The following is a 20,369-nucleotide window of genomic DNA, read 5'->3' on the forward strand; positions in this document are numbered from 1 at the left end:
GAAAATAAAGTCCCATAAATTGAATGTGCTTTGAAAGGCTTCTCTTTCATTATTTCCCTACCAGGAGCTGTTTGAAGCATTTGTGTGCACCCAGAACAAGCACATCACAGACAGGAAAAGAAGAGATGACTGTTCTCACAGATTCAGTTTGGATATGGTTTCAGCTCTCAGGAAGCTTTTGCTGCGGGCTCCCCAGAGGGCCAAAGCCCTGCTGGAATTCTTCCAGGAAGAACAAGGCACACAGAGGTCTTCAGTCCAGCAATGTTGCTCTCCACAAAACATCTTCATTGAATTTCTTCATGACTCCTTGAAATCTCTGCAGAGGCTTCAGTGCAGTTCTGAAATTTCAGCAGAACTAGATCAAAGAGAACTCGTTGATACAATTTATGCTGCTCTTAGTATAGTGACTTTTGATGTGGAGCACCAGGCGGATGAAGTACGGCACATATTCAGGGAGCTCTTGGATGTATGTTGGACTGAGGGAAGCCCACTGAGGGAGGAGAAGCTACTGAACTGTATGCTGAGGAAGCATAGCTGTGGCCTGTTAAGCCTGTATAGCAGTGTTTTCATAGAAAGAACAAGAGAAAAATTTCTAGTCTCAACATCAGTACGAAAAGGTTTGTTTCCCCTTTTTGCTTTGTTTTCATTTCTTGTTTAACAGAGCAAAGTCAGTCAGGCGCTAAACAGGCAAGTTGTCAAGAAGTCCGTATTTTTGTTACGGTGCCCTAACAAGCCATGGAGTCTTGTAAAAGATGGTACAAAAATGACTAAAAGCAAGGAATTGGCATAGGAACTCCAGGACTCTCCTTGCATTTCTGCACTCTGCACTGCATTCTTTTATGAGCACATTTGTGAGAGATTTTTATCTGCTCAGCATTTCTACTGCTGAAGATCTTGCTTGTAACTAGAAAATTTACTCTCCATGTGTATATAACATTTTAAATTGTTCAGCTCCAGCTCAGGGTCGTTTGTGTTGGACATTTGTTCCACTTCAGGCCAAGCAGCAGTTCACCTACCTCAGTAATCCTGAAACATTCAATCCCCTTAGTACTGGAAAACATCCAGGAGTAGATGTGGAATGGGCCAGTGGTCCAGCTGGAAAGAAGATGCAGTTTGATTACCTTCACACTTGCCAGCGCCAACTGCTGCTTTTATACTGGCTGTAACTTTACAGCTTCTTGTCTAGCTCCCTATGACCAGTGCATTTAATTGAGGATAATGGCAAGTGGTGCCCATGCTCTTGTCAGGAAAGTGACAAATGAGCATGCAAGGAGGGAGGAGCTGGAACACCTGCCCTTTTTTGTTTACCTCTGTACACCGAGGTGTAAGTCAGTGGGATTTGTATCCTCTCTCCTCCTTTACAGGGATGGCTGAAGGGAAATAGAGATACAGATACCTTTGCTCCCTCTGGGAGTAGTTCAGTTCTGGCTTTGCACAGATCCGAGAAGCTCCTGTACTGGACAAGTCTTTGCTAAGGCCCTGTAAAACAATGTAGTGTTTCAGAGCACGAGGGAGAATTAGTGCAGCTTACAGATAGGATGCATATGACTAAGGAAAGACACACAATGTGACCTGAACTTATGAACCTCTGTGCTGAACAGGTCTTGCTGGCTTAACAACTGTCCAGACAGTTTCCTGTTTTCTGATCTGACCTGTTTATTTTCTATCAAATTTCTCTGCTTGGCTTTCTTGGTTTGCAGTAACAGTATCTGAGAGTCTTATGCTTGTTTCAGAGGTACTGGTTACTCTGTACTGAAAGATAATCCGGTTGTAATGTTTTTTAGGTTCATCTGAGCAGCTGGATACTGAACGGACAGTGATGAGTTTGTTCTCAGATCCCAAAGACATTCCTTCTTGGAAGACAGCCTATTTCTACTGCTTGAGCAGCAGCAAGCACTTTCTGGAACAGATTCTGGTACAGCCATAAAATCATTCAGGGGGAAGTCCAGTGGTGGCTAAAGTCACCACTTGTATTGAGCATATCTTGATGTTGCCCAGAAGTATTTTATATTCAAACAGAGTTTCCTTGGGTAATGACTTACAGGAGCGAGGAGGTAACTGGTGATAGCTCTCGTACTTTCAGCTGTATGAGGAGCTCAGGACATGCAGTGAGATTTTTGGAAAATCTCATCTGCATGCAGACTGAAGATTAGGTATTCAGGATGTAAGAAGTCCTATGTTCTGCATGTGATTTTGCTGGCTACTCTACATGATTTACCCCATGACTGAATTTGTTACTTCACTATTCTGCTGCTGGTAGACTTGGGATAGTGAGGCTAGTTTGCATGGTGAACAATATTCTGGTAAGAGTTAAGCCATTTAAATTTATTTACATAGATAGAAGAAGTAGAATTACAGGTAGGTGGTCACTGTTAAAGGCTGAACATACTTCTGCATCTTGAGACTCTTGAACGTGTCCAGAGAAGGACAATGAGGCTGGGGAGAGGCCTCGAGCACAAGCCCTACAGGGAGAGGCTGAGGGAGCTGGGATTGTTTAGCCTGGAGAAGAGGAGGCTCAGGGGAGGTTGTAGCCAGGTGGGGGTTGGTCTCTTCTTCCAGGCAACCAGCACCAGAACAAGAGGACACAGTCTCAAGCTGTGCCAGGGGAAGTTTAGGCTGGAGGTGAGGAGAAAGTTCTTCACAGAGAGAGTTGTTAGCCATTGGAATGTACTGCCCAGGGAGGTGGTGGAGTCACCATCCCTGGAGGTGTTCAAAAAGGGATTGGACTTGGCACTTGAAGCCATGGTTTAGTAGTCATGAGGTCTGTGGTGACAGGTTGGACTTAATGATCCTTGAGGTCTTCTCCAAGCTTATTGATTCTATGATTCATTTGAGTTTCTTAGCTAATGCCCATGGCAGAGACATAATCAGTAGAAAGCATGTAAAGAGAATGTAGTGGAGGAGTATGAGATGGCTCTGCAGTCAGCATCTCAAGTGATGGTGTTTTTCCCTCACAACAGTTTTACTGAAGAGTAAACTGATGGCTTGAAAAATGTATGTTTGGGGAAGTTCCAGATGCAGAACTTAAATGTTTTAATGAAGCTAATATTGAAATGGCTACTTGCTTACATAACCTGCTAGGCATTATGGCTCTGCATTTTGGAAAGATAAATACCTCTTCCTTTTGTTTTCTAGGTGACTGCATTAAATTTACTGAAAAGAGAAGACTACTCTGGCCTGAGCAGCTTATTGAGGAGGGAATTCAACCCCCTTAGCCGCCTGTTAGTGTTGCTGGGGTGGACTCATTGTCAAAGCTTGGAATCAGCAAAAACATTGCTATGGACTCTTCACAAAACTCAGGTAAGTTAGCAGAAAACACCTGGCAATATCCCACTCTGAATCCAGATAATCCAATTTAAAAAATAATAAAAATCCATGAGTATGCAGTGAAAATGTTAGTCTTTCTCAACAATGAATTAAAAAAAGCTAAGATTTTACAGTTGTGTGTAGGTAACATGATTAGACTCGTGTCTTTCCTCCCTGCTGAGCTGTGAAGAGAGCATGATTGCCCAGGATATTCTGAAAGATTCTTTTGTGTGAGCTTTTCATCCTTTGCTGTTAAACATGAAGATAGACAGCAATAGTTGATTAGCTTTGAGACTTGCTGGGGAACATTTGATTGGTGGCATTTGGTCCAGTGAGTCATCCCGGGATAGTGACTAATTCTGGTCATAACTAACCCTGAGCTCAGCCACAGGGTAGTGTGGAAATTTCCCAGATCCATTCTTAAAATGAAATAGTAAGTTACAAGAGCTGTGGATTAAAGATCTATCTTGTTTGAGGGGAATCTTCATCTCTAAAGAAGAGAGCATTCTAACTCTGAGGGTGTAATTACACTAGAGGTGGTGTCTGCTTGCATGCAAATGGCTTGAACAGCAGAGATGGGGAGACAGAGCCCCTTGCACTGCTGGATCATTGAGGCAGATTTGTACTGCCTTTAGGGAATTACTATCTGTTGATAATAGACTGAAGGTCTATTCAATAGCCTTTGCAAAGTAAAAGCCTTAGATCTGGCATCTATAGTAAGAAAAGCAGAATAACTGTCTGCTACCCAGCATGTTGTCTCTTCCAGTACATGATTCGATTCAGGAGTGAATGTCTCAGTAAGAAGCATTAATCTGCATTTTGAAAGCTAACCTTGAAAAGGGATTTAGCCACCTTTGCACGGTCTGTAGGTGTGTCAACTAGAGGCTGACTGATTTTTGATGCTTCCTCAGAATAGCCCTTCCTTGCTGGCTTTGTAATAAAACTATCGAGCTAAAGGTCTTATGAGTGTTCTACATGTGAACACAGGCTTGGCTCTGCAGTTGGAATGGAGGATTTGTTATAAGGGATGTTTTGTCTTTCCATTTAGGATCTGTGCAATGATTCAGTACTGAAAGATTTCTGCGACGGGTTGTGGGCTCAGGTGGAAGTTCTTGAATGGTGCATACAGCAAAACAGGTAAAATGATCAGAAGGACTTTTTCCAAACTCTCTGTCCAAGTCTGCTCATTAGCAACTTATGTATGCAAATAGAAATTGTCTTCTTTTCTGTGCATCTTGGACAATGATCTCATAGTGACTATATAGCAGAAGCTGTCAAAATTGCTTCATGGGCATTGGTTATGCTATTTGATTTTCTTCTTAACTGCAATAGATTGCTTGAATCAGGATTAAGAGTGAGAGAGATGTCTTGAAACATCTGAGACTTAAATCTGTGCCGCCTCTTTGTTCTCTTTTGCAGTATTACTATCCCGAGGAAGGCTCTTTTGCAACACTTGCACAGAGTAGATTGCCACACTGCAGTGTACTCTCTTCATCATCTCACTAATCTTCTGGCCCTGAATGAAGACGATGTTATTGAGCTTCTTCAGAAAGGTCCTGCTAGAGACCAGCAGATGCAGGGTAAATGTCTAGGGTTGAGAGAACCCAGGAAAACCCCAATCCATCAAGTATGTGCTGCTCAGTATTTCTGTTAGGAAGAATCTGTTTCTTTGACCTGCTTCTGTAGAGAAGGAAGACATAGTTTATAAGCTGTTTTACAGAAGACAACTAGAGAGCATATGGAAATTATTTTAGAATCCTCTGGGGGAATAAAGTGTCTCACACAGACAGATCTCTGAAAGAGCTTTTCCAAAACAGTAGCAGTGTTTGCACATGCTTATAATGTGTGATACTTTATTTTTTTAACTTGTGTAATACCTTTAGCTTGAAAAGTAAATGTATGTTTTGGATTTCAGTCTTCCCTCCCCTTAAAATCAAAGTGCAAAAACCAGATGAAATTGACAGTATCCCACACCATAACATCTTTGGGTTTGAAAGTTACAAGAAGTATTTTTTTCTTTCCTTCTTCTAATATTAAATCTTACCAAATCTACTTTAATATTAAAAACCAGCAAAGCTTACCTACAGGTTGTATTTACATCCCTTGTGCCCTGCTTCTCTCATTTTTGCATGGCACCTAAAATGCCTAAGGTCACTAAACACATCAGTCCACTTGGAAGTGACTGTCCTTGTACTCTCCTTTGCAGCCTATGTCCACATTCAGCTGCTGCTACTTTATTGCTGTTTTCTGATAAAGCCACTTAATAATGATAAAGAAGCTCCACCTTCAGGCATGTGCTAGGGCCTAAGAAGCTGCATTCTTCTATGGATGGGAATTTGTGCATGTGTAATTTCAACTGAAATTGTGTGGAGAGCTCTCAGTGATGGATCTTGTACAGATTTTCCCAGGCTGCTTAGTGGAAAGCAGTTTTCTGTCCTCCCAGTATCATATTGTTAAGATGTTGGTTTTCAGTTCTGTTCTTATAGATTTTGTTGTTCAAAATTAAAATTATCATGACAGTTGTCTTGAATAGTGTTGAAAGGTGTAGGAGACTCTGTAGATCTCCAGTTTCAGAGCCCTGCTTTCTGAAGTTCATTGTTTCGTTGTTGCTGGTATTGTGGGGTTTTTATAACCAGTTCTTACATTTTAACCCTTTTCAGCCAAAAGCTTTAAAAAGAAGAAGGGGCAGTCCCATCATGTCTTCTGGGAGCTGCATGATTGTAGAAAAATAACTTTAGCTGTTGTTTACACTTCTTTTTTCTTTTTTGTTTTTGTTCAAACCACCTTCATTTACAGAACTAATGAAAAATAAGTCCTTCCTCTCTTTTCAGCCCACTGATTATTGGAAAATTCAGATAATTCCATAAGCAGTTTGACAGACTCTCCTTTAAAATAATCTATTTTGGATTGTAAAAGGGGGAGAAGAGTCATGAAGTTTAGATTTTTCTTACTTGGTAGTGTTGGCAGACATTTTTCTCTGCTCACTCCCCGTATTTCCTCCTCTTCCCCTCCTTTCTGACACACATCTGTCAGCTGCAGTAGTGAAACTGAAGTAGTCAAACTTAGGCACCCTTCAGATCAGCATGTAATGCTAGCTTTGATTAGTCACACTAACAGAAGAAGTGATGAGCAGAAAATTCCTCATGAGTTGGAAAATTCAAGAAGAAGGTGTTAATATTTCTGGCATAATTTAAACAACTGCTTATCTATAAGTGCTAGCTCTTCAGTACTGGTACAAGGAAAAGAGTTGCTTTAGGTTCAGATACTGACAAAGACCCTGAGAGGCAAAGTTTTTTGACCTTGCATTCGATTATCAGTGTGTATCTTGTAGTATTTACAGCTAGTTATTTCTCTTTTTCTGAGAATTGTATTTATCAGATCTTTGGCTTTACCTGCCTGAAGTTCTCTTAAGACAGTAGCCTCGAGAGCTTTTCAGGTGCCACATATTAGTGTAGAGCTGCTGGTGAATTACAGCATTTCTGTGGCCTTGTGGGTTCTGCAAAGGATTCATGTTTGGATGTCTCCTTAGTTCTATCTGCTGTCTACATTATGATTTCCACTGTTGCTGCTGTCTAGAATTGCAGCTCTAGGGAATAATTGGTTTCAAACTGTTCTCTTAGGCTTTTGTCTTGGCTCCTTTGTAGTTTTCAGAAGAGTTCAGGTGGGTGCTTTGAAATCAGGCACATGCCTTGTAGAGGATGGTGCTGAAACACTTTCTGGTAATGCTTTTCAGTCTCAGGGTTTGGATAAGGACATTAGCAGTGCATTATTCCAGTGCTTTGTTTAAATAACATGTGGCTAATGCTTCCCCTGTGTGCCTTGTATAAGAATATAGGATAGTGAATTCAAGCACTAATGTGACACCTCTGGGGTTTTGAGATTTGTGGAGTTTTTTGTTGTTTGGTGGGTTTGATGTGGGTTGTTTTGTTTGGTTTTATTGTTGTTTGTGTTTGAGGTTTTTTGTGGGTTTGGTTTCTTTCTTCTTTTTTTTGGTGTGTGTTTTGGTTTGTTTCTGTTTGAACTTTTGTACAGTAATGAGAAAATCCATCTAAACATGGTATAACAAAGCATATGACTCTATATTGTGTTTCTGGGTGAAGGCAATGATGATACACCTTTTACATAATTTGCAGCTGTGGTGTTCTGTTGTGCTAAGAAGGGATCCTGTCTTTAGCAATTTCTTTCCTCAAAAAAAGCAGAAGGGGGAGGAGGTGGGTGTAGCACTTCTGTAAGTTGCCTTTATCATAAATGTGTGAAGGAAACTGTGGGCCTGTGCTTTAGTCAGTTGCAGATTGTATGTTCTGTGTGGCCAGTTGCTGTGGCTAGAATCACCCATGTTACCTATTTAGTAGTACAAACTGGTAGAGGTGCTGGTAGTCTGTTTTCACTACAGTCACAGCCAGCCCACACTACCTCCCTACTTTCCTACTGTGTGTCAGAACACAAAATTCTGGGATGCTGCTCAGAGGGCTGGATCTGTCCCTGCAGTGTAAACACATCGCGAGTGGACTTTGTTCTGTGCCATAGCCAGGGTCTGTAACACAGATGCACAGAAAATTCCATTTTCGGGCCTGACTTTTCTGTGCCCATCTCTTGATGACTTTTTTTACCTTTACCTTTTTCTTTTTTATTTTCCCCCTCCCCAAAGGTTGTGAAGTTAACAGTGAGAGAGAGCAAAGCTGGGATGGAGGTGGCATATACAGCATACTGCTGTATGGGAACTGCAGGAGAAAATGACTTGCTTTCTTGTCTGTCTCTTACCCCCTCACCACTCTTCTTTCCCTTCACAGCAGCAACGCTCCCTAACACCCTGAGTCAGCAGCGCAACCTGGCCCTCTTCCGAGCATTTTGTGCCATGAAGTATGCAATCTATGCTCTCTGTGTGAACTCACATAAGCATTCCAAGTGCAAAGATTGTGTACACAGCCTTCTTGGGGATATCCCTGAAGACACAGCTTTTGGAGAACCAGCAGGTGATTGGCCTCCTTTCTCAGGTTCAGTAGCTTGGCCTTCTCTGTTTGTTGGGCTCTGAGTTACCACGTGGTGTTGGGATAGTACTGCACCCTGTGTACATATGGTGCTTTTATTCAGTGGGCTATGAATGCTTTGCAAGCAATTATCATGGCATTTCTTTGAGATAATGTTCCCTTTAGTAATAATAGATATGAATATGAATAGATATGAATGAACTACCTGCCTTGTTCTAAAACTTGTAAGGTATTAAAAATGTAGTGCAAAATGATGGTATTATGTATAGGGTGGGAGTGGCAGGGATGCTTTTGTAAGGGCTCATGATTTCCCAGAGCTAAAACTGATTTAATGGCTGAAATGGATGTAATCTGTGTTTGAACATTATTGCATAAGGTGATAGTCAGCATTATTCCTATATCAGGAATAGTGTGGCCAGCAGGACAAGGGAGGTTATTCTTCCCCTGTACTCAGCACTTGTCAGGCCACACCTTGAGTACTGTGTCCAGCTCTGGGCTGAACATGTCCAGAGAAGGGCAACAAAATTGGTGAGGGGCTTGGAACACAAGCCCTGTGAGGAAAGGCTGAGGGAGCTGGGGTTGTTTAGCCTGGAGAAAAGGAGTCTCTGTGGAGGCCTCATTGCGATCTACAACTACCTGAAGAGAGGTTGTAGCCAGTTGGGGGTCAGTCTGTTCTGCCAGGCAACCAGCAACAGAACGAGGGGATGCAGTCTCAAGCTGCTCCAGGGGAGGTTCAGGCTGGATATTAGGAAGCTCTTCACAGAGAGAGTGATTGGCCATTGGAATGGACTGTCCAGGGAGGTGGTGGAGTCGCCATCCTTGGAAATCTTCAAGACAAGACTGGATGAGGCACTTAGTGCCATGGTCTAGTTGATTGGATAGGGCTAAGTGATAGGTTGGACTGGATGATCTTGGAAGGCTCTTCCAACCTGTTTGATTCTATGATCAGTGAGAGGGAGGAGGCATACTACCTTTTAAAAATATTGGACATATATTTACTTGGTTTGTGGAGGAATGCTTGGCTCTTGAGCCACTGGGACAGTTCCCTCTTCTAGGGCCTTCTTGAAGGGCAAAGGTTGGAGGAAGGAACTGGAAAGTGATGTAAATGTTCTTTATTTTTGTTTTCAATTATACAGATTGCTCTTCAGTATTCCCTCAGTATCTTGCGAAGTGTCAGCAGTTCTTAAGGAGTGTTCCTGCTCCTCTGCGCCTGGAGGTTTTGGAGAACATCTTCTCCTTGCTTTTTGTTTCCTACAGTGACCTCCATACTGAGACTCTCCTTCCTGAGGACTATGCAGAGGATGATGATCTTGACAGAAAGAGCACTACTGTGAGTGTAGAAGGCAGTTCTAGTCGGCGGTCTTCCACCTCAGAAAGTCCACAGCGCCTAATAGAGGCTGAAAAGAAATGGGAGAGGCATCTGCTGGCTGCCCAGACTGTTCACACAGATACCCAAGGTCTTCATGACTCAATGTTAGGTGGCAAAAGCTGTGAAACCTCTAGGCTGAGCTACTTGGATCTGAAACATTTCACCAGTGGTGTTTCTGGATTTTTAGTGGATGATGTCTCCATGGATGCCTTCCTCACATTGCTTCTCAGTCATCTGGAAGAAATTCAGAGTGCTCTTCCATGGGACTCCAGTAATGTGCTTCGTGAAGAGCTGGAGCTTGTTGAGTGCTTGAATCTTTCTGCAGGCAGAGATGCCTTTGGAACTCGTGTGTTACAGTTTTCCAAACACCTTTCTGAAGCTCACTGGCGATACAAGGTGGTGATGAGTAACAGAAACGCAGGTAGGCTTTGTCTTTGGCATTTTCTGATCTGTTGGTACTGTTTTGTTACAACTCTGCAGGTGATGGTCTCAAGGCTAAATTCCTTGGAGGGATTACACTTTGACAGGTATTAGGAGTGTGACCTAGTTGGAGATCACCTGGTTCTTGTACCGTTTTTGAACAGGAGTGATCTCTGATCTAATCAGACATAGGAGGACTCATTTTTAGCTGCTTATGTGCTTGAACTATATCTATTTTTCTGTATAGTTAGAATCATAGAAAGATTTAGGTTGGAAAAGATCCTTAGTGCTCATCAGAGGTGTGTACAAGGCATAGTACATTCCAAGTAGTATTAGATGTGGAAGTGCAAAACAGCATTAGCTGAATTGTCATCAGAATTACTTCAGGGTGCTGGTTTAAACTTTACTGCAGAATTGCTTTTATCTGAGATCAGCTGTGTTTCCTTTGACATTTGCCACCATAGCTCTCTACCTGTGTAGAAGTGCTGATAGAGTCTTCAAGGCAGACAAATAAATGGTTTTAGTCTGTCCAGCTGTTTGGTAATGTTTTGGCTTAAATATTTCACAGAACATCAGCTTGCAGCTTCCAGGAGATACTGCTCTTCAGTCAGGACCTCCAGCTTTAAGAAACGAAGTAGATCTCAAAGGTACAAGACAGGTGGGTTGAAAAGTCACCTGGAGAAGCCACCTCTGAAATGTGTGTAATTTTGCATAATTGAATTTCATGGACTAGTAGCGAACTAGATTAATTTCCTTTTAGTTTTGTAACTGGTTCGAAGTGTCTTAGTCCAGTTCCACTTGGACTGAAGTTGTTCTTCTAGAAGCTTACCTGCACAACTGAAAGATAATTCAAGTAAGAAAATAACTTCCTTCATACATAGTCTGGTTTGGAGCAGGGGAGAACTTTGCAACTGCAGTACCAGTTCTTCCCTTTCTCCACAACATCCAACGATTGGCATATTTTCATTCCTATCACAACAGTGTCTAGGATATGAATTTGTGACTTAAATTCACAGCCTTAGGAGAAAGTTGGACTCCTCACCCTTTTACTGTTTAGCTTTAAAAGACACATTTGGTGTTGGAGACTACTCAACGTAGTCTCTTCCCAAGCATGGCCACCCTAACAGTCCCTTCCCTAGCATTTTGTTCACAGCAGTTCTTGTATTTATCATAGACATCTGTGGTGGCTTATTTGACAGCTAATCTTGAAGGTCTGTTGCAGTTGCCTGATCTCTTATTTGCAGAAAGTTTTTAATTACCTTGTCTAGAAAAAGTGCATTTAATGTGCTGGTTTTGATTTGTTTCCCGTTTTAGGTGGGAAAGAGGGAACTTCCAGTCCATCACTAGAAAGTACAAGTAGTGAGCTAAGCACCAGTACCTCAGGTATTAAGCTGTAAAAGTAGGATTTCTGTGTCTTGTCAACATGCATGATGAAGTATTTGCTTGACTAATTCATGTGAATTACTGCTCTATGCAACACAGGATTTTTCACTTCTCGAACCTCCCGTTTGTGGCTGACTTTTTATCATAGTATGATAGTATCAGTCAGGGTTGGAAGGAACCACAAGGATCATCTAGTTCCACCCCCACTGCCATGGACAGGGACACCCCACACTAAATCGATCAGCCTGGCCAGAGCCTCATCCAGCCTGCTCTTAAACACCTCCAGGGATGGGGCCTCAGCCGCCTCCCTGGACAACCCATTCCAGGGCTTCACCACTCTCATGGTGTAGAACTTCCTCCTCACATCCACCCTGAATCTCCCCACCTCCAGCTTCATTCCATTCCCCCTAGTCCTATCATTACCTGAGATCCTGAGAAGTCCCTCCCCAGCCTTCTTGTAGGCCCCCTTCACATACTGGAAGGCCACAATTAGGTCACCTCGGAGCCTTCTCTTCTGCAGACTGAACAGCCCCAACTCCTTCAGTCTGTCCTCATAGGAGAGGTGCTCCAGCCCTCTGCTCATCCTCCTGGCCCTTCTCTGGACACCTTCCAGCATGTCCATATCCCTCTTGTAATAGGGGCTCCAGAACTGGATGCAGTACTCCAGGTGGGGTCTCACCAGAGCTGAGTAGAGGGGGAGGATCACCTCCCTTGCCCTGCTGGCCACACTTCTCTAGAACAGTATATATCTCTCTTCTTTTGGAATAAGAAAATTAGATTTTTTTTTCTTTATATTTTTGGCTTGCAGGAAGCAGTATGCAATGTAGTGATGTACAAACCATCAAAAAGCTAGTAGACTGGGAGTCAGGTAGCCTAAAACATTCCTAGGCATACTAAACTGGTAGGTCCAATACTTAGGGTTTCTCCTTTTAGCCATATTGAACCACTGACCTAACATTACATCCACCTTGTGGCTGCTAAACAGTGTTACATGTGGATGAGATCCAAACTGAAAATAGAGTTTTGACCAAATAGTGAAATATTTGGTTGGACTTGATGATCTTGGAGGTGTCTTCCAACTTGGTTGATTCTGTGATGCTATTACAGGAATTTTTGAGAAGGTGTTAATGTTGACCTCTTTACCCTAAAACTTCCTTCTGACTCTACTCCTATTTTTTGTGTTAAATATGTGAAGTACTGTTGGCTGTTACCTGGTGAAATATTCTTTTCCACAATAGCATACTGATTCATTCTGTTGTCTTACAGAGGGAAGTACCAGTAATGTGTCTGGTTTGAGTGATTTGGAAAGCAGGATGAGACCACATCAGCAAAACCCCCTGATTCCTTTGATGCTTTCACCACCAGAATCGCTGTTAGTTTCTTGTGTTTTGAGAGGAAATTTTGTAGAGGCCCATCAGGTAAATGAATTGCATGTGTTCTGTGCAAATAAAAATCTAATTTGCTGCTGCTGTCTGTGGTTGTGGTAGCTGGTGAAATTCCTGCTGCTTCTGCATTAGCAAGCATAAGGCTGAAGGGTTTGTATTCCAAGTGAAAGGGACACTTCAGAATCAGGGGCAGGTGAAGGGAGCAGAGATAACTCCAAGCCAACATCCCAAGGAGGCTGTTTGCTTTTTTTAACGTGTTAAGTAAAAATGCTTTATCTAAGCCTGAATTCTCAAAGCCTGAAAATATTTGTTAGAGAACTGGCCAAACTTTGTGTTTCAGCTGAATGAGGAACACAAAGTTCATGTGAAACCTCACGAGGAAGCATGAAATCTAAACTGCTTAGTTTAGTCAGTGAATCAGACCTGTGACACTGCCACTTGTAAATTCAGCAGGAACATGGAAGTGTCTTCTTTACCCAAAGTGAGACAGAGTGGTGGTTACACTTATCTGAAGGAGGTATGTTTTGAGACTAGAGGCTGTGCTGCCTTCTTCTATGTGGCTTTTGGGCTGATGCTCTGAAAAAACATCTTGAGGTACATCAGTGATTGGATCCTCTGCAAAAAGCTAGGTTTGAGATACTGATGTCAGAGCAGTTAATACCATTTAAGCATTACACTAGCAGTAGGTTACTGCTCGACTTTTTAGTTCTGTTTGGTGCCAAGCATGTCACTTCAGCTTTTCCTTACTTACAGAGCTAAAAGAACTACTTTGTTTTTGTTTGTTACTTTGAATTTCAGTATCAAGTCTTCAAGTTTGGTTTGTGTTCTGTTATTGGTTTAATAATGGGAACTTGCACAGCTGTGCTTGTGTACTCTGTGTTTAAGTTTCTAGAGGGTATTCCTTGCTGAGTAAGAATTTGTTTAAAATAGTTTACTTTAGAAGCCTAACCTGATAGATTTCACATGTTATGTGTCCAGTTCTGGGCCCCTCAATTTAAGAAGGACATTGAGACTCTTGGATGGTCCAGAGAAGGGCAACAAGGCTGGTGAGAGGTCTCGAACACAAGCCCTGTGAGGAGAGGCTAAGGGAGCTGGGATTGTTTAGCCTGGAGAAGAGGAGGCTCAGGGCAGACCTTATTGCTGTCTACAACTACCTGAAGGGAGATTGTAGTCAGGAGGGAGTTGGTCTCTTCTCCCAGGCAATCAGCACCAGAACAAGAGGACACAGTCTCAAGCTGTGCCAGGGGAAGTTTAGGCTTGAGGTGAGGAGAAAGTTCTTCACAGAGTTGTTAGCCATTGGAATGTCCTGCCCAGGGAGGTGGTGGAGTCACCGTCCCTGGAGGTGTTCAAGAGGGGATTGGATGTGGCACTTGGTGCCATGGTTTAGTAGTCATGAGGTCTGTGGTGACAGACTTGATGATCTTTGAGGTCTTTTCCAACCCTTATTGATTCTATGTAGTGTATTGTAATCATGAACAGCCATTCTGAAAAGTGTGGTTTAGAAAAATTAATTCAACTTTAGCCTTGCAGCAAACAATAGCTAAGCATTATAAAAAGAGCTGAAAAATGTCTCTAAGGCCCTGTTTTTCTAGGTTTAAGTTCCTGACAATAACCAACCATTTCAGCCTGCTGTGGGGATTTTTTTCAGTTAAAAAGACCTGGTTTATGTTATTCCTTTGTCTCCTCTTAAAATTCCCAGCGCTCTTTGGCTATTGAAAACTTCTTTTGATGTGCTTTGTAATTGCATCTATTTTTACTTTTGCAAGGTGGCTTTGATGTTTAATCTGGCTACTTCCCCTTGCTATGGTGAATTGGTTTTCATGGAGCGCTACCAAGAGGCAGTGCGAGAAATGGCAAGAGTGGAGCACAACATTGAGAATCAAGCATCAGATAGCACTGGAGGCATCAGGAAGTCTGGCAGCGGCCGTTCGACACTGCAGGCTATTGGGAATGCAGCAGCTGCTGGTAAGGACTAGGGGTTTTGACATTTTCTCATCATAAGTAGAGAGGAAAACAGGGGAAAGCCATTTGAATGCTGCCATAATGATTGCAACAATTGTTCAGAAGAATGGTTCTTTGACTTAAAAGGAGACTAAGAATGCTGACATCTGCTGGGGGTGCACAATGAATTTTACCCATTCAGCAGCATTTGGTTCATACCTATTGAATTATCTGCTTAAAAGATTAGAGAATCATTCTCCATGACAGGATCTGAGATAAATGTGCTGTTTAATTAGTTGATTGTGTATTTTGCTGATGCATGTAGGTATGGTATTTTATTCCATCTCGGATGTTACTGATAAATTGCTTGCAACTTCTGGAAGTCTTGCCCCTACTCTCCAAGAAAACTTCTGGATCAGCAACATCCAGCTGGAGCGTACTGATCCTCTGTGGGAAGTCCTTGAGGATCTCAGTCCCTCAGCAATGGCAGCATTTGACTTAGCTTGTACTCAGTGCCGTCTTTGGAAGACATGCAAACAGCTTTTGGAAACAGCAGAAAGGAGACTGTACAGCAGCCTTGAAACTCGGGGTAAGCTTTTGATGTTTGTGTTTATCAACATGGGCCTGGGAGCAGAAAATGCTGCTCTCTCTTTCTGTTCTGTGTTGTTTGTGCAAACACCTGATTCTTAGATTTAATCTTATTTTTCACTTTCATATTGGTTTCTCCTTTCTCCGGTCTTAACTTCTATTTTGTCCCCCTTTGCATGATGACTTTTCCAGGCCACCGACCTGATGCTGTTTTACTGCACTCTGAAGGTATAAAAGGTTTCCCAGCAGTTCTCCAGCAAATAAGTAAAATACTCAACTACTCCTGTACCTCACAAGGGCAATCCAAGCCAGGTAGTATGCTTTGCTGGTAAAGTTTTCTGTTGAAATGTGCTTAAATTGCATTAGTGGCTATGGTTGGAATGAAAGTTTGTATTTTCCACTTTTAAGCTTGGTATTTTAAATTTTTAAAAAAGAGGGGAGGAGGAACCCAACCTCACTTCTGAAGAACCTGAAACACTTGGAATTTGGCAAACTAGTTGATTTATAAAAGAATTTTGGTTCTGGGGGCCTTTCTTCTGTGCAACAATATTTGTCTTTGTTACAGTTTTTTTTCTCTCTCTCTCTCTGTAGAGGTCTCTGATGAGAAAATAGGGAGTAATTTTCGATGCAGTATTGTAGGCCTTCTGCAAGCTTGCTACCCTGCTGTGACTGAAGAAAGTATTACTAGTGAAATTGTTTTGTCACAGCATCTGGATCAAATCTTAAAAGCACTGGCACATGTTGAACGGTCTGTGGGTGAGTTGTTGTTGTGCTCATGAAGACTGACAAATGGCTCTATATTTTTGGTTTGACCTGGCCAGACAACTATAAATCTAGTAGTAGTGCTCTTTGACAATGTGCATAAATGCCAACCTCATGAGGTTCAATAAGAGCAAGTGCAGGGTCCTGCATCTGGGTCAAGGCAATCCCAGGCACAAATCCAGGCTGGGCAGTGACTGGCTGGAAAGCAGCCCTGAGGAGAGAGACTTGTGGGTGCTGGTGGACGAGAAGCTCAACATGAGCTCTCAATGTGCACTTTGCAGCCCAGAAAGCCAATCAGATCCTGGGCTGTATCAAGAGAAGTGTGGCCAGCAGGGCAAGGGAGGTGATTCTCCCCCTCTACTCAGCTCTGGGGAGACCCCACCTGGAATACTGCATCCAGTTCTGGAGCCCCTATTACAAGAGGGATATGGATGTGCTGGAACGTGTCCAGAGAAGGGCCATGAGGATGATCAGAGGGCTGGAGCACCTCTCCTATGAGGACAGACTGAAGGAGTTGGGGCTGTTCAGTCTGGAGAAAAGAAGGCTCCAAGGTGACCTAATTGTGGCCTTCCAGTATCTGAAGGGGGCCTACAAGAAGGCTGGGGAAGGACTTCTCATGATCTCAGGTAATGATAGGACTAGGGCGAATGGAATGAAGCTGGAGGTGGGGAGATTCAGGGTGGATGTGAGGAGGAAGTTCTTCCCCATGAGAGTGGTGAAACCCTGGAATGGGTTGTCCAGGGAGGTGGTTGGGGTGCCATCCCTGGAGGTGTTTAAGAGCAGGCTGGATGAGGCTCTGTCCAGCCTGATCTAGTATGGGGTGTCCCTGCCCATGGGAGGGGGGTTGGAACTAGGTGATCCTTATGGTCCCTTCCAACCCTGACTGATTCTGTGATTCTATATATAAAAATATTTTTAATCATAAATGCAAAGTGTAAAATTTTCCATAGTTCTTACATTCTAAGCACCTGTTTTCAGGGAAGAAGGGAGGAAATGTCAGTGAATGCAAATGAGGTTTTGTCCTATTTTTCATTTAAATCTTGACAAGGAATTCTTTAAGTGTATTTTAAGCTGACAGCTTATAGATAATTAAGTGTATCTTTATTATTGCTCTTTTGTTGTTGTTCTTAACAAAAAGGAGCTAAATTTATGAAGTTATTTGTTTAAGGAACAAAAATGCAATAGTAAAGATACACTTCCTTGTCTATAAGGTCTCTAAGCTGTCTTATGATAGCCCTATAAACATTTGTTTGCAATAGCTTATATAGAGCTATCATAAAATATCTCATAATTTTCTGAAGTCTTCCACCATTGCCTTTACTCAGAGCTCTGTTCATCAGGTAGTGATTGGACTAGGGGGAATGGAATGAAGCTGGAGGTGGGGAGATTCAGGCTAGATGTGAGGAGGAAGTTCTTCACCATGAGAGTGGTGAAGCCCTGGAATGGGTTGTCCAGGGAGGTGGTTGGGGCGCCGTCCCTGGAGGTGTTTAAGAGCAGGCTGGATGAGGCTCTGGCCAGCCTGATCTAGTGTGGGGTGTCCCTGCCCATGGCAGGGGGGTTGGAACTAGATGATCCTTCTGGTCCCTTCCAACCCTGAATGATACTATGATATCCTTATTTCTGAATTATATAGCACTGGGGTGTTTTCTTATGGTTTTGGTTGGTCTTTGTTTTGTTTTGTTTTCTTCCATTCACTAGATTTTCTAAATGGCACATAGGTGTTTATAAAGTATTTACAGATATTTGCATGATTAATGGGCAAAACTCTTAGGAGGGCTCTAAGGAGCTATGGAGCACAAGGATTGGTCAACACCTTTGTTGTCAAATAAGCTAAGGACACACATCTAGATGTATTTTAGACCTGCCTCAGTATATTTCTAAGCTGTCAGAGTCATGGTTACCAATTTAGATGAACTATTGATTTGTTCTGCTGTGAAAACTTCTTTCTTGTAATAAAATTGAAATACCCAGACTAGCATCTGTAATTGCAGAAAGGAAATTCAGCTAAAGCATTTCTCTCTTCCTTTTTCCATTTTTTTTTCCCCTTTTCTCCTACTTCCTCTTCCATTTTTGCATTTCATGCTTATGTGAATCTTGGATGTATGTCATTCTCTTCAACCAGACTCTAAAGGGGGCCTGCTTGGCACCTTGGTGGAGCAGGCCTCCCTCAAACCTGTGGAGCTGGAGAAGCACCTGGTTTGGAATCAAAGACAGCTCCTTCTCCAAACCATGCCACAGAGCAACACACAGACAAGCTTTGTGAAGGCCTTCTTTGACTACATCACTACACTGGCTGCTGTTGTGTTACGAAGCCTAAACATGGAGCTAGGTAAGGGATTTCTGCTGGAAAGTCAGAGCCTAGGTAAGAATACTCAGGCTGTGTAGTCCAGACTCATTCTGGAAATGGTACAAAAATGATTTCTTGCCAAATGTACCTACACCCTGTGCACAGTCAGATCTTTTGATGTCAAGTAATTATGACACTGCTTAAAAAATGTTAGTTCTTAATATGTAGATCACCAAAAGCTAAGGTAAAAAGAGCTGATGGCAGTAGGAATGCAGGAACAGAAACATTAACAACTGACCCAGCTCCTGCACTTATTTTTGACAAAACAACCCCTGGCCTCCAAAAATTCTGATCACTACTCAGTAAGACAAGGCTCATTTTACTTTTGTCCAGTGAATCAGCATGCTGTGAGCTTTTCAGCTCCCTTAGAGACAGCTAGTGCCCTGCTGGTATAGGGATAAGGAGAGACTGTGTAGAAGGCTATGCAGAGGTAGCCAGGCAGCACTTTTTCATGGAATCAGTAGGTGATGGTGGTCTGTGAAAAGAAATGCACCATTGGCACATAAAGCTGTCCAATCAACACAACAATTCACTGTGCCAGGGGAAAAACACTTGTCTGGTTTTTAAAGTTGACACTAGTTGAGCTGTACTAATGCAAAATACCACAGTACTGACTGCAGAGACTACCTTCCCAAAAGGATGAGTTAAAAAAGGGGCAAAGATCTGTTTTAAGATATGCTGGTTCAGCTCAGGTCACTTACAGGGCAACCATAACTGCTGTATGGACATGATTCAGCCTTCATTGACAAAGCCCCCTCCAAAGAAAATAGGACTGAGTGAGTTTTGAGGAAGTATTATTGTATTGGAAGGTAAAAGGAAATGGTAAACTTAGAAGAATCTGTTCAGAGTTACGTGACATAATTGTGTAGTGAATGCAAAGGCTGTTTGGCAATGCTGGCCAGGGCTTCGCTCTGTAGAAGTAGCTGTATGCCTGTGAGTTCCCTCTGCCTTTGCTCACTTTGATTTGGAACAGAGCATGGACTCACTAATCTACATCCAGAGGTTCCTCAGAAACATTTTCTGTCTCTCACCACAAATACATGTTGTGGTGAAAGTTTGAAGCAGAGTTGCTGAACTGTTTGAATCGAGATCTCACTTAAAAGCCAAAGACTCTCTGTTCTACCTGTTTGGGAAAATGTGTCCACTAAAACGTGAGCCAGTGGTGCCAAGTTTGAGAGGCATATCGTAATCACAAATGCCTTGCAATTTATGCTGGATTTTACATACTGATGTGGATGTGGACCTCTGGGAATTTAGTCAAAGAGGTTTCAGACTCCATCTCTTGAAATTTTTGTTTGTAAAATAAGACATGCTTGGTGCCTTCAGCTAGTGTGTTTGTAATGTCATAAGGGTTTTGGCTCTTGTTTTTTAAAGATATGTCTGCAGAAGTGAAAGTGGGGAATCCTTTCATACTGCTACAGCAGAGTCCGTCGCAGCTACTCTCCCAGCTTGTGTTTGAGAGACAAGTTCATCCTGACAGGTTGGTGCTTTTCAAAATACATAGTTCTCTAGATTATTTTGGTGTAGGTGACTTTGAACCTTAGCCAGGATTAAATACTTCTCTGTCTACTTAGTACAGATAGTACAGCCTACTGTGTCTTACCAGCAAGGATTAGTGTGTGCAGAGGCACTTAGTCAGTGGCTTTTCTACCAACCTGAAGATTTTTTTTGATAGGAAAAACTGTGGCTACCTATTTTTAACAACTACTACCTGTTGTGATGAGAGAGAATGCATTCATATGGAATTTTTTTTTTTTTAAGTGAATGTGTGACATTTCAGGGTAGTAGACTTGCAACTTAGCAATGTAATAAAATAGACCAGTAGAGCTTCTTAAGATACAGCTGGGCCTGGCTCTTGCATTGATCAGTAGAGAAAATGG

At 42.4% G+C, this 20,369-nt stretch overlaps 1 protein-coding gene across 5 annotated transcripts in view; it reads left to right on the forward strand.

Annotated features, from left to right (window-relative positions):
• ZFYVE26 (zinc finger FYVE-type containing 26) overlaps nt 1-20,369 on the forward strand; it is a 51,461-nt gene that overhangs the window by 4,258 nt on the left and 26,834 nt on the right. The window contains exons 5-20 of one of the 5 annotated variants that reach the window (XM_068162054.1): nt 65-617; nt 1,785-1,915; nt 3,136-3,300; nt 4,355-4,443; nt 4,726-4,886; nt 8,097-8,300; nt 9,431-10,084; nt 10,652-10,741; nt 11,398-11,466; nt 12,733-12,884; nt 14,618-14,816; nt 15,118-15,381; nt 15,573-15,692; nt 15,972-16,136; nt 18,265-18,471; nt 19,864-19,969. In XM_068162054.1, the coding sequence (XP_068018155.1) occupies nt 65-617; nt 1,785-1,915; nt 3,136-3,300; nt 4,355-4,443; nt 4,726-4,886; nt 8,097-8,300; nt 9,431-10,084; nt 10,652-10,741; nt 11,398-11,466; nt 12,733-12,884; nt 14,618-14,816; nt 15,118-15,381; nt 15,573-15,692; nt 15,972-16,136; nt 18,265-18,471; nt 19,864-19,969 (3,329 nt within the window). Of the gene's footprint in view, nt 1-64; nt 618-1,784; nt 1,916-3,135; nt 3,301-4,354; nt 4,444-4,725; nt 4,934-8,096; nt 8,301-9,430; nt 10,085-10,651; nt 10,742-11,397; nt 11,467-12,732; nt 12,885-14,617; nt 14,817-15,117; nt 15,382-15,572; nt 15,693-15,971; nt 16,137-18,264; nt 18,472-19,863; nt 19,970-20,369 lie in introns of those variants that run through there. The other 4 variants (XM_068162056.1, XM_068162055.1, XM_068162057.1 and 1 more) reach the window with 4 other exon arrangements.

The sequence above is a fragment of the Melanerpes formicivorus genome, unplaced genomic scaffold (assembly GCF_026170545.1).
Source record: "Melanerpes formicivorus ecotype bairdi unplaced genomic scaffold, bMelFor1.0.p_v2 SCAF_62, whole genome shotgun sequence".
Lineage (NCBI taxonomy): Eukaryota > Metazoa > Chordata > Aves > Piciformes > Picidae > Melanerpes > Melanerpes formicivorus.